At 37.0% G+C, this 14,217-nt stretch overlaps 2 protein-coding genes across 2 annotated transcripts; one reads left to right on the forward strand and one right to left on the reverse strand.

Annotated features, from left to right (window-relative positions):
• Nucleotides 1–5,050: 5,050 nt before the first annotated feature.
• Nucleotides 5,051–6,490, forward strand: LOC109241564 (F-box/FBD/LRR-repeat protein At1g13570-like). The gene is made up of 3 exons (XM_019408319.1): nt 5,051–5,863; nt 5,940–6,104; nt 6,209–6,490. Exons 1-3 carry the CDS (start codon nt 5,051–5,053, stop codon nt 6,488–6,490), a joined length of 1,260 nt encoding a protein of 419 aa, XP_019263864.1.
• A 2,745-nt stretch (nt 6,491–9,235) lies between these two features.
• LOC109241566 (protein FAR-RED IMPAIRED RESPONSE 1-like) lies at nt 9,236–11,800 on the reverse strand. Its single transcript, XM_019408320.1, has 2 exons — nt 9,710–11,800; nt 9,236–9,322 (listed from the first exon to the last, which is right to left on the reverse strand). Exons 1-2 carry the CDS (start codon nt 11,798–11,800, stop codon nt 9,236–9,238), a joined length of 2,178 nt encoding a protein of 725 aa, XP_019263865.1.
• Nucleotides 11,801–14,217: the final 2,417 nt, after the last annotated feature.

Raw genomic sequence — 14,217 nt, forward strand, 5'->3', positions numbered from 1 at the left:
TGAGAAACCTTAACAACTGTATAGATAAGAAAATTGCTCCGAATACGGAATTAAGAGGGTAAAGTGTTTAACAGGTCCTCGATGATGGTTCAAAATATGGCGGATTATAGTTTCAAAGTAAGCAGGTTGGTGCATTTTCCAAAGGGTTCGATCAAGAGTTAGTTGTGGAATTCTACACCAAGTATATCTCCATTCCTTGATAGATGCTTGTTCTAACAGCATCTTGTAAAGCATCGTATAAGAATATGATCAATAACATCATCAGGAAGGTTGCCTAGTATATCCAAAGGTAAAGTTTAATGCAATTTTTTTTTCCGACTGGAGCCATCATATTAGGCTTATGATTATAGGCAAAACGATGAAGAGTAGGATAAACGAAAGTTAAGATTACGATTATGGAAAGAAGAAGAGGAAGAAGCAAGAAACCTGTTGAAATTTTTGAAGATGGAGCGCCAAAAGACCATGGGGGATCAACTCCAAAAGAGAAATTTTGGGGGTATCGATTAAACAATCCCAAGGTAGATATGTATACAGCCCTCATTTAGAATTTCAATGTATATAAATGAACGTCTAAAACGCATCAAAGTTATAATCGGTTCGTTGGTTAAGTACGCGTATGAATGAGGCAGTCGTCTCGAGATCGAATCTCACCTTTAACAGGGTGTATTCTAATTTTTTCCAATCAAGCAATAATTTTTTAAAAAAAAAAGGTTAAACCAGTAGTTACATTTTTATCTACTTTATTTACATTTTTGAAAAAAAAAGGTTAATCCATTATTTACATTTTTCCATATAAGTCATTATACTAATATGGTTGTAGTAAGGTAATTATATCGTTGGTTCTAGTAATGTCGACCGTTTATATAATAGCCGTTATATTAAGGTCATACGTATCGGCCTATAGCAACCATATAAGTCCTTACACTAATATGGTTGTAGTAAGGTAATTATATCGTTGTGGTTCGTAGTAATGTCGACCGTTTATATAATAGTCGTTTATATTAAGGGCATACGTATCGGCTGCAACCATATAAGTCCTTACACTAATATGGTTGTAGTAAGGTAATTATATCGCTGTGGTTCGTAGTAATGTCGACCGTTTATATAATAGCCGTTTATATTAAGATCATACGTATCGGCCTATAGCAACCATATAAGTCCTTACACTAATATGGTTGTAGTAAGGTAATTATATCATTGTGGTTCGTAGTAATGTCGACCGTTTATATAATAGCCGTTTATATTAAGGGCATACGTATCGGCCTATAGCAATCATATAAGTCCTTACACTAATATGGTTGTAGTAAGGTAATTATATCGTTGTGGTGTAGTAATATCGACCGTTTATAATAGCCGTTTATATTAAGGGCATACGTATCGGCCTATAGCAACCATATAAGTCATTACACTAATATGGTTGTAGTAAGGTAATTATATCGTTGTGGTTCGTAGTAATATCGACCGTTTATATAATAGCCATTTATATTAAGGGCATACGTATCGGCCTATAGCAACTATATAAGTCATTACACTAATATGGTTGTAGTAAGGTAATTATATCGTTGTGGTTCGTAGTAATGTCGACCGTTTATATAATAGCAGTTTATATTAAGGTCATACGTATCGGCCTATAGCAACCATATAAGTCATTACACTAATATGGTTGTAGTAAGGTAATTATATCGTTGTTGTTCGTAGTAATGTCGACCGTTTACATAATAGCCGTTTATATTAAGGGCATACGTATCGGCCTATAGCAACCATATAAGTCCTTACATTAATATGGTTGTAGTAAGGTAATTATATCGTTGTGGTTCGTAGTAATGTCGACCGTTTATATAATAGCCGTTTATATTAAGGTCATACGTATCGGCCTATAGCAACCATATAAGTCATTGTAGTAAGGTAATTATATCGTTGTGGTTTGTAGTAATGTCGACCGTTTATATAATAGCCGTTTATATTAAGGGCATACGTATCGGCCTATAGCAACTATATAAGTCATTAAACTAATATGGTTGTAGTAAGGTAATTACATCGTTGTGGTTCGTAGTAATGTCGACCGTTTATATAATAGCAGTTTATATTAAGGTCATACGTATCGGCCTATAGCAACCATATAAGTCCTTACATTAATATGGTCGTAGTAAGGTAATTATATCATTGTGGTTTGTAGTAATGTCGACCGTTTATATAATAGCCGGTTATATTAAGGGCATACGTATCGGCCTATAGCAACCATATAAGTCATTACACTAATATGGTTGTAGTAAGGTAATTATATCGTTGTAGTTCGTAGTAATGTCGACCGTTTATATAATAGCCGTTTATATTAAGGTCATACGTATCGGCCTATAGCAACCATATAAGTCATTGTAGTAAGGTAATTATATCGTTGTGGTTTGTAGTAATGTCGACCGTTTATATAATAGCCGTTTATATTAAGGGCATACGTATCGGCCTATAGCAACCATATAAGTCATTACACTAATATGGTTGTAGTAAGGTAATTACATCGTTGTGGTTCGTAGTAATGTAGACCGTTTATATAATAGCCGTTTATATTAAGGTCATACGTATCGGCCTATAGCAACCATATAAGTCCTTACATTAATATGGTTGTAGTAAGGTAATTATATCGTTGTGGTTTGTAGTAATGTCGACCGTTTATATAATAGCCGTTTATATTAAGGTCATACGTATCGGCCTATAGCAACCATATAAGTCATTACACTAATATGGTTGTAGTAAGGTAATTATATCGTTGTGGTTCGTAGTAATGTCGACCGTTTATATAATAGCCGTTTATATTAAGGTCATACGTATCGGCCTATAGCAACTATATAAGTCCTTACACTAATATGGTTGTAGTAAGGTAATTATATCGTTGTACCCCAGCAAGTATCTACGAACCCCTTCAAGTGCTTGTATGCATTTTGGTCGGAGGCGCCCGTAAAATATCCCCTTTGCTCGAGCAAGGTCAACATGACATTTGTGATTTGAAAGTTTCCCGCCCGGATTCGGGGAGGAACGATGGCACTCGCGTACCCTTGATTAGGAAGAACTCTTGGGACCGCTCTTGGCGGTGGCGGAGGAGGGTTTGGAATAGGATTGTTGTCATTTGCGTGGGCCGGACGGCCTCGACTTGGAACTTGAGGTGGTATAACCTCGTCGGGATCAAGATCCTCTACCTCCTCCCCCGCGTTCACATTGCCAAGAGGGTCGTTTGCATTGAGAGCCATAGTACCTGAATGATTGACACAACAAAATTAGTAAACAAGAAGGAAAGAGAAGCAAAACACAAAACTAACTAAACCGATAGTCAACACCGTAAGCTCCCCGGCAACGGCGCCAAAAAGTTGATCGCGGCCGTCTCAACACTACACAATGGTAGTAAGAGTGGGTAGCAATAACTAATACCCGAATAGTGGATCGGCGTCGAATTTCCACAGGGAGCTTGGAATGGAGTTGTATTGCCGGTTTAGTTTAGAATTGCGTTTGTACTTCTAATTGCACTCCTAACATTTTGAGGGGTTTTTTAGTATTTTTAAAACACTTTTTGTAACCTAAGATTAAAGCTAAATATGACTAGAAAATATGCTAAGTGTGCTTGATATGGGAAAAAGGCACTAGGGTTGTGACACTACCTAGGTGGCTAGCTAACGGGTAGAAGCTACTAAGGGGAGATTGATAAATCTGGGTTTAGTGCTATAGCCGTTACAAAAGTGCACTCATTCTCACACCTCTCGGTAGAGAGAACGATTTTGCCCAATTGACTCTCTCGAGACCAATTAGGTAGGCCAATTAGACCGGGCAACTAGGGCTCAAGTAGGGTAATTACTCTTTCGAGGTTTAACCCGTTAATTGGAACTACAATTCTCATGGGTCCATCCCAATTCCTTGTTGGGTTAACTTTTAGGGTCATATGACTCTCTCTCTCAAGAAGAGTTAGACCCGCTAAGCTTGAATTCATGTTTGCAACCACAAATTCTAGATTGAAACACAAAATCAACCCAAATAACAAATACCCAATCTCAATCTCACCCTAGAATGCAACACCCATTAACTACCCACACTAGGGTTGAGCCACAACCCTAGCTAATGGGTTTAGCTAGACATAATTAAAGAAGAAACAATAGAAATAGATGATGAAATGAACATAATAATTGATTACTACTTAAAATCTATGATATTCAAGAGTAAAATTGCCAAATTAGGCTACAAAATACTTCTCACGAGCGCAGCTCTCGTTCAGTAGTTAAAATCTGACCTAAAAATGTCAAAAAGATCTATTTATACCGAGCTAGAAAATCTGGACAAAAATGCCCCTGCGGGGTAGGCGCGGACCGCGCAAAAAGGGAGCGCGACCGCGTTGGCTTTTGGACTCTTTGAACTCTGTTCTCTTAAGTTGGGACTGCGGACCGCGCAGAAATGGAGCGCGGCCGTGTTTCAGGACGAGCGTGGACCTCGTAAAAAGGGCGCGCGGCCGCGTGGCAGTACTTTGGCAAAAACACCATCTCTCTGAATCTCATCTACGCGGACCGCGTAAAAAGGAGCACGGACCGCGCAGATTGCCCTTTGAATGACCCAGTCTCTGAATCTCCTAGCGCGGCCGCGTGGCAAATCAGTGCGGTCCGCGCTAGGTCTTCTTGTTCCCCACTTCAATTGGTCTTTGACACTTGCCAGGTTTCACTCCGTTTTGAGCCGATCTTTGACATTTGTCATCTTGTCGCTCAAACCTGCAATCAAGCACAACTTGTAAGGATTTTCGGGTTATTTTGTGGCAATTCATAACAAAAGCAATAGCAAGTAGGGGTATAATCATGCTACAAATGTAACTTATCGTATACATATCTACCTTGGGATTGTTTAATCGATACCCCCAAAATTTCGCTTTTGGAGTTGATCCACCCATGGTCTTTTGGCGCTCCATCTTCAAAGTTTCAACAGGTTTCTTGCTTCTTCCTCTTCTTCTTTTTCCATAATCGTAATCTTAACTTTCGTTTATCCTACTCTTCATCGTTTTGCCTATAATCATAAGCCTAATATGATGGCTCCAGTCGGAAGAAAAAATTGCGTTAGAACTTTACCTTTGGATATACTAGGCAACCTTCCTGATGATGTTATTGATCATATTCTTATATTGATGCCTTTACAAGATGCTGTTAGAACAAGCATCTTATCAAGGAAATGGAGATATACTTGTTGTAGAATTCCACAACTAACTCTTGATCGAACCCTTTGGAAAATGCACCAACCTGCTTACTTTGAAACTATAATCCGCCATATTTTGAACCATCATCGAGGACCTGTTAAACACTTTACCCTCTTAATTCCGTATCCGGAGCAATTTTCTTATTTTATACAGTTGTTAGGGTTTCTCATTGAAAATGGTATTGAACATCTCAATATTAAATTTCCGTATAGGACGACACCATACAAATTGCCTGCTTTATTTTTCAAATGTGTGCTTTTGAGGCACCTATCTCTTGAAGATTGTTCAATAAACCATCCGACAGCCTACACAAGATTTGATAGGTTACTTTGCCTTAAGCTATACAATGTTACAATCGAGTACACATTGTTTGGAACCTTAATCTCTCAGTGCCCGTTGCTCGAGCAATTGGTGCTTCTGCTCTCAGATAATCAGTCTGGTGTCATTTTTATTGATGCCCCCAAATTGAAGTACCTTGACTTCACAGGCAGAGTATGGGCTATCAGTTTAAGAAATGTTCCTCTTCTAGCACAAGTATCGTTTGCTTTTAGGGGAGGCTTAGTCCTGGAAGCAATACCTGACTATACTAGGGTTCTTGAGTCTTTATCTGCGGTGGAGCATCTCCATTTGGATAACCATATCCTCAAGGTAAATGTGGCTTTTTCATAGATGGATTATATTGTGGTCTATGTGCCATCATTTTTATTTGGGATGTTCTTTCTAGTTAATGGCTGCAGGTGCAGGAGATGTACCGACTAATCTCCCCTTTCTTGTTGGCTGTGTCAAAAATCTTTACCTTTCTGGTCTTTATCTCGGTGAATTGTATTACGTTGCCTGTGCTTTGTCTTTGATGAAAAGCTTCCCATGTTTAGAACATATGGAAATCAAGGTTACTCTATTACTTAATCATTTGGTTATATTCTTATTCTCATTCCATAGTGACTTCTTAGGTGCTGAAATCATTTGGTGTTTTTTTTTTTAATTATTTCGTAGGTGGAATCTTGTTGTGTACCTATGGCACGTGATAACATTGATTTGGAAGCAAGTTTTATAAAAACAACATTCATCAACCTCAGAAAAATTGTGATTAGGAGGCTTCGAGGGATAAGTCCTCACATGCAACTGTTGAAGCTTCTTGTGGCAAAGTCTCCGGCTCTTGCGAAAATCACAATCGAGGCGTTGACGAATGTAGATTATAAAGTTCTCAGATCAGCAATTGAGAATTCTGAATTTAGGTGTGCATCACCTGTTGCTGAATTTGTATCGAAATATTAGTATAATTGTGGTTTTTTAAACAATTCTGATAAATTGCATTTTTGGATAAATTCTGGTACATGGCATGGTTTGATTGCGTGTTTTGACAATCCTGCTATGCCATGTTTTGACAATTATGTTACATGGCGTGTTTTGACAATCATGCTATGCCATGTTTAATACAATTATGTTTGTTGGCTAGTTTTAATTTTCTTGTTTCGTGATGTGAATCTTTCATAATGCCATGTGTATTTGTTAACATGACTGCTTAATGCTTCAGCTTGAAGTCACTAAGCATGGTATTTGTTTAAATGTCATTAATGCTTAAGCTTGAAGCTTAAAACGGAAATATCTATGTGCTCTAATTGTGCTTCTGAAGATGAGTTGATCCTTGGCCTAGTAAGAAGATGAAGTTTTACTAGAATCCTCTACTAGATCCTTGGCCTAGTAAGAAATGCATGATGTATTTGTTACTGTAACTAAGATAGTGATCAAGTTTAATTTCCTACTTTTGCAGTAGACCATATTGAGATCATTAATGAATTTGTCATTTTTATTCTCAAACAAAGTTCAAAAATGTGATAAAAGTATATGGAGTAACAAAATATCCATAATTTTATATTTAACATTAGGTCACACAAATGATAACAGTTTTTAAAAGATATAGTTAAAGGATATTCTTTTCAAATTCATGCAAAATCAATAGATCAAATTCTTATGTAAAATTGAACGATCTTTTAACCTTAATAACAAGCACTCATTCTTGTATTCTTTAATTCAATATTTATGTACAAAAAAATAAGTACATATTATATTCTTTAATTCAATATCTAATTCTAGAAATATTTAATAGTCCATACCCAACCACTATATATAATAGTCCATACCCAACCACACACAACTTTTAAACCCTAACTCTTACCAAAACCCTTGAACCAAACAATCCCCATCCGACGAAGATATGAATCCATCTTTTGAAGTTCTGATGAAGGATTCATACATAAAGCAAGATTATATGGTAAATGAGCTCTTTTTTTTTCATTTAAAATTCTGTTTTTTTAATGCTTGTGATTTTCGACTTGGTTTCCATACCCAACCACTATATATAATAGTCCATACCCAACCACACACAACTTTTAAACCCTAACTCTTACCAAAACCCTTGAACCAAACAATCCCCATCTGACGAAGATATGAATCCATCTTTTGAAGTTCTGATGAAGGATTCATACATAACGCAAGATTATATGGTAAATGAGCTCTTTTTTTTTCATTTAAAATTCTGTTTTTTTTTAATGCTTGTGATTTTCGACTTGGTTTTTGAAGAGGGGCACATCTGGGTTTTGAAGAGGGGCACATCTGGTTTCAACCAAAAAAAATTGAGTTTCAACCAAATCCAGTTTGAAACAAACAGATCTGGTTGTAATAAAATATCAAACAGACTGTTTTTTTAATTTTTTTTATTAATCTCTCAACCAACCAAGTATACATAAAAAAATTGAGTTTCAACCAAATCCAGTTTGAAACAAACAGGTCTGGTTGTAAGCGGAGATAGTTCTTTTTTTTCTCTCAAATCCAGTTTGAAACAAACAAATCTCTCAATTTTTTTTTCTTTTTGTTTGCAGCATATTCCAAAATATTTTTACGAACACCTTCCTGAATCACATAGCACAACGGTTCTTCACTATGATGGCGAGCCTTGGTTTATGGAAATTAACATGGGTAAGCGGGGATGGTTCAAAGACGGTTGGAAATATTTTGTGATGAATAATAACATCAAGCGGGGTTGGTTAATTAACTTTGATTTGGTCGAAATTACAGAATTCTGTGTTATCTTCCAATTGCACGTGACAGGCCGAGGAACTCTCCAAGATCCCGTTGAAATTAACTAGTTATGTTTTGTCTTCCCAGTTTGTGTTGTTTTTAACTTTTGTTAGCTTTTTTTATGTAATATGTACTTTTATTTTCCAGTTTGGTTATTATGTAATGTGTATTTTGATTTCGGACTCTTTTGATTTTCCAGTTATCAAATTGGTATATCACTTGGTATCATTTCATTGCCCTAACTACAAACCCTAACTATATAGTTGGAATGTGAATAGTTTTTAGTTCAAAAAAGGGTTGGCAACTGAAATAATAAATGCAAGTCAACTAACACCAAATTTCCCCTGAAATAAATGCAATTCAACTAACATCATTAATTACGACAATTCAAACAAAACCAGATAGTGTGGCCAAAAATAGGTTGTTTTTTTCACTGACAGAAAATTAGGATGTTTGATACTGGCTTGGCCCCTGTAAATATGGTCACATACTCAAAGACTAAAGACCTAAAACACTCACAAACCCTAGTTTACTCTTCTACTAGCAGTGACGACATATCTTACTCTTCTACTTCTAGTGATATTGAAGAAGAGATTCCTCCAACTTTTGAAGTGATTATGACTGATTCATGCACTTAAAATTCAACCTAATTCTACCTACACACTACTAAAACGGTTGGGAATAAAATAAATGCTTCATAGTAACTAAATGTGAGTATTTTAGTTCTTAGTTTGAACTGATTATAATGTTATGAAGTCTTTCACTTCTAATCACATTTTCTTAGTGTAGTCCGATAAAATGAAGTAAGAATAAAATGAAGAAATATTTAACAATGATAATTATTATCTCACACGTTTAAATTATTACAAAACAACGTCAAAAAATTCAAAAAAATCTATATCAAATCAAATTAAATAAGATTCAAACTTAAATCATCTCAAACTAAACGGTCAAGTCTTCTATCTCCCAGTCTGCTTCATCGTTAAGATCAGGCAAGCTACTGTGTGCTTGTACTGTTGCATCATCTTGCTGTATAGAGTAAATAACACTAATAAGCAATGTATTTTTCGGAAAAAATATAATAATAATTTGTTATACTTACCTCAATTCCTTCCGCTAGCCCAGTATTTCCACCACCTCTACCACCACCTTTACCACGCCTCTACCACGGCCTCTACCACCACATCTACCACCACTTCTACCACACTCCTGCCAACACCTCTACCACCACCTCTACCACCAACTCTACCCTCCTAATTACCTCTAACTCCACTTCCACCAGCTGTTTGTGAACTTCTAAAGTATGAATCAATTCGCCCTCTATATCTATTAACCTTGGACGTCCACGAGAAGCTACGTATCTAGGATCTCTTTATATTTCTTCCTTCACCATCACCCTCACCCTCACCCACCAACCACATGCGTATCTTCAAATTCCCAATCTGGAATTATCATTTGATCATCATCCCAATTCAAAAGGTCATGCTCCAATCTGTTCAAATGATACTTAATATACGCCTTCATGCACTTTAGTTCCAATGCTATATCACAAACCCGTTCAAAATGATTTAATAGTTCCATGTACATCATGTATTCAGAAGTCATACGTGGGTAACCTCCAAGAAAGAAACGTTTCAAGTGCGGACAAACAACATCTTTTCTCCACCTTCTCAATATATACCTCTCATTAACGTTATTAATCCTCTTATGAGACAACACCTTAAGTATATGGCAGCATAGAATACCTCTTGTTTCAAACCACTTGCAGCTGCAACTTAGATATTCGCCAATAGGTGTATATTCAACCGCGAATACAAATGGATCTCTAGTGTTAAAACTCCTGAACGAATAATCTGAGATAATGTAATTCTCCACCCCAGCTGTTGCTTGATGGTCTTCAGGGGAGCTGATTTCACAGTGGTACAGTTTCCTTAACTGTACTTGAAAAAATTCAAACACTTCACGAGTATAACATGTTTGAAATTTTCCCTCCCATGCAAATTCAGATAAACATTTTGGTTCAAAGCACCTTGACCTATATTCAGCTTCCAATTCTTTCTCGAACTTAGCTCTTATGACTAACTCATATTGCTGAACAAATAGCTTCAAAGTGCTTTGCCGGTTGATGAATCCGTCAAAGAAAGCATGCATTCCTTCACTTCTTTGTGTGGACAACATCCCAGCCCAAAAGTGGTCATTTAGGTATACCGGAACCCATTTCTCCTTCTCCAAATAAAGCTTATAAAACCAATCCCTTTCCTCTAAGTTATATTTTTCAATAAAATCAGTCCATCGTCTCTCAAACTCAGCAACGTTAATGCTATCAAGGACTAAAGCCTTAAATTCTACCTTTGCAATCTTACCATCAAGAACTCCGCTTAACTTCGTAGGCAACTTTGCGAATATGTGCCATATACAATATCTATGTATTGTATTTGGCATCATAGCACTGATGGCAGCCTTTATACTATCACATTGGTCAGTCATGATAGCTAATGGATGAACATTGTTTAGAGCCCCAAGCCATGTAGATAGCACCATTTTGTAACTTGTTATATCCTCACTAGACATAAGAGCACATCCCAAAAGTATGGACTGCGTATGCTGATTGACACCAACAAATGAAGCAAATGGCATATTGTATCGATTCACAAGGTATGTGGTATCAAGGCATATTACATCATGGAACTCCTCATATGCAACCTTAGAGTGTGAATGAACCCATACGACATTACGAAGTCGACCAAAACTATCCACATCTACGGAGTAGTAAAATTCCCTATCTTTTTGCTGCATGTCACTGAAGAACTTGAGTAAGGATTGTGCATCCCCTTCTTGCAACTGAAGCTTTCTACTCTTCAAGATATAATTTCTACAGTCCTTTGGTGTACAACCCAGATTTTCGGGGCCACCAGCAAGTACTTCAGCGACTCTTATATTTTTTGAGGGTCTTAAGCCAGCAATATCTTTGGCTGCAAGAGTTCTCTTAAGAGACTTGCTAAGCGATCTTTGTCCAGCCATCAATCGCGATAGTGCTGGTTCCAATTGATGATTATGTTTTTTTACCACCTTTGAAACACGCCATGAACCATTCTCCTCCAAAATTCTATTTATTCTAGCACGGCAGTTCTTCCTCTTGGTAACATGCTTATTCCTTGGTTTCCTAGACCTATCACAACCATATTGCACATACCTAACAATATCACCACCTTTTTTGTTGGACGTTCTTTTGACAATGCAAAAACCCGATAATCTTGCATGTTCTTTGTAAAAATCAAACAGAACATCCTTACTACTGAACCGCATCCCAGTAATTGAACCAATTATAAGATCTTCTTCATTGAACTCATTAGGCATTTCCCTGTCCTCTCCAACTTCTCCCTCTTCCTCTAAATAATGGCCGTCGTAATCATCATCATCATCATCAGCAGCAGCATCGTCAACAGGATTTTCTCCATCATTGAAGTTGCCGTCTGAATCAATGTCGATCGATTCATCTTCATTCATCAAACTGTCGTCCGAATTCAACCCTAATGATATGTGTAATGCATTCCTTAGTTGATCCGACCTAGTTTCTAGACTGTTATTCGGGTTTAATGGGTCCAAACTAGTTTCTCGGTTAGTATTCATGTTTAGGTTAAGGGAAGTGTGGTGAATTATGTGTTTAATGAAAGCTATCTTAACATAAGTATATGGTATGATATATACTTAATAGACCTTTGATCTTCCCATCCGTATAAATTGCATTTAATAAAAAAAATACGTAATTGTATTTAACAAAAATACGTAATTATATTTTAAAAAAAACGTAATTGAGCGTATGTACGAAGGCTGCCATCCGTATATACGAAGGCTTTTTATCTTCCCATGCTGAGAGAATGATGATTTATGGGATCAATGTTTTGGAATAATCAAAAGTTATTAACTAATTTTGGAGGGAAATATTTTGGAGGGAAAAAAGGGCCATTAAGCCAAACGGAAAAATAAGGGCATTACTGGCATTTCACGGGTGTGGTCATTTTTGGGCCACGCTGAGTTTGGCCGAATAGCAGCACTCTTTTTAATACTCCATCCGTTTCAATTTATGTGAACCCATTTGACTGGTCACAGAGTTTAAGAAAAGAGAGAAGACTTTTGAACTTGTGGTGTAAAATGAAGCATATATATTTTGTGTGGCTATAAATCATTGCATAAAGGTAAATTGTTTCCAAATAGGGAAAGAGGTCATTCTTTTTGGCACGGACTAAAAAGGAAATATGTTCACATAAATTGAAACGGAGGGAGTAAAAGATTTTTCGTTTCATGATAACTTATTCATCTCAACACAAATATTTTTGCTCGGAAAATTGTTCTTTCTCTATCCTACTCCCGGTCTAGCAGGAACGACACTTGGAGTAGTTGGGAACAAGTTATCCCGAGATTATTATAATATAGAAAAAAATAATAACAGAATTATTTAGTGATTTTTTATCGAAAGATAATTGGTTCATTAGACTAAAAATAGGATATAGGAATATAATATGAACATGTGTTTGGTGTATACCAGATAAGTTGGGATAAACTTGTATTTTCAATTTTAACTTGGATGGTTTAAATGACTTTGGGAGAAGGGCACCTCTTATCATTTTAGTTTTTATCCTGGAATTAATTAGTCTCGGAATATTATCCCACTCTCTCAATGTGGGATAGAGTAATACTTAATTATTGGATTAACTAATCCGAAAATTACTAAACCCGAATTCAAAAAAATTCAATAAAATGGGAGATCGAGATTATTATCCCTTATTTCACATACCAAACGAACTCTTAGGCTGTTGAATGATTCACGATCAAATGAGAAAATCAAACTTAGGGAAGAGGTTCAATAAGATAAGTTAGTCGGAGTTCTGGATATGCATAGCTTGTATAGAGCATAAGCTTTAACTAATATGTACAATTTTTATATTATAGATATAATGTATTCTGGTGTAATAGGTAATCTATATTATTTTCTCCGGTTACTAGTTCCACTTGTTACAGACGGTTATTATTATTTAAATAATCTGGTGCAAAAATTATTTCACAAACAATGCATAGAGGTTAAACTCAACAACAACAACAACAACAACAACGACCCAGTGTAATCCCACTAGTGGGGTATGGGGAGGGTAATGTGTACGCAGACCTTACCCCTACCCCAAGAGGCAGAGAGGCTGTTTTCAGGAGACCCTCGGCTCAAGAAGACGACAAGAGACGATATATTAGTACCATCAATAGAGTCATAATAAAATAACAGCAATATAGGAAATACGAAATAGATGTCAAGTACAATAATAACCGATAGATAAAGCCATGCATCAATAGATAACCACTAGCATCATAAAACTAAATCCTAACTGTCTAGTCCTACTCGGGAATACCGTAGAAATATTTGCAACTTCCTCCTAACCTACAACCTTAATGCTCGACCTCCACAATACCCTGTCAAGGGCCATGTCCTCAGTAATCCTAAGTCGCTCCATGTCCTGCCTGATCACCTCTCCCCAATACTTCTTGGGCCACCATCTACCTCTCCTCGTGCCCATCACAGCCAGTCGCTCACAACTCCTCACCGGTGCATCAGTTCTCCTCCTCTGAATGTGCCCGAACCACCTGAGTCTTGCTTCCCGCATCTTGTCCTCCATGGGGGCCACACCCACCTTCTCCCGAATATCTTCATTTCTAATCTTATCCATCTTAGTATGCCCACACATCCACCTCAACATCCTCATCTCTGCTACTTTCATCTTCTGGATATGTGAGTTCTTAACCGGCCAACACTCAGTCCCGTACAACATGGCAGGCCTAACTACTGCTCTATAAAACTTACCTTTTAGCAACAGTGGCACTTTCTTGTCACACAAGACTCCTGGACGCTAACCTCCACTTCATCCACCCCACCCCTA

Source organism: Nicotiana attenuata, unplaced genomic scaffold (assembly GCF_001879085.1).
Source record: "Nicotiana attenuata strain UT unplaced genomic scaffold, NIATTr2, whole genome shotgun sequence".
Classification (NCBI taxonomy): Eukaryota; Viridiplantae; Streptophyta; class Magnoliopsida; order Solanales; family Solanaceae; genus Nicotiana; species Nicotiana attenuata.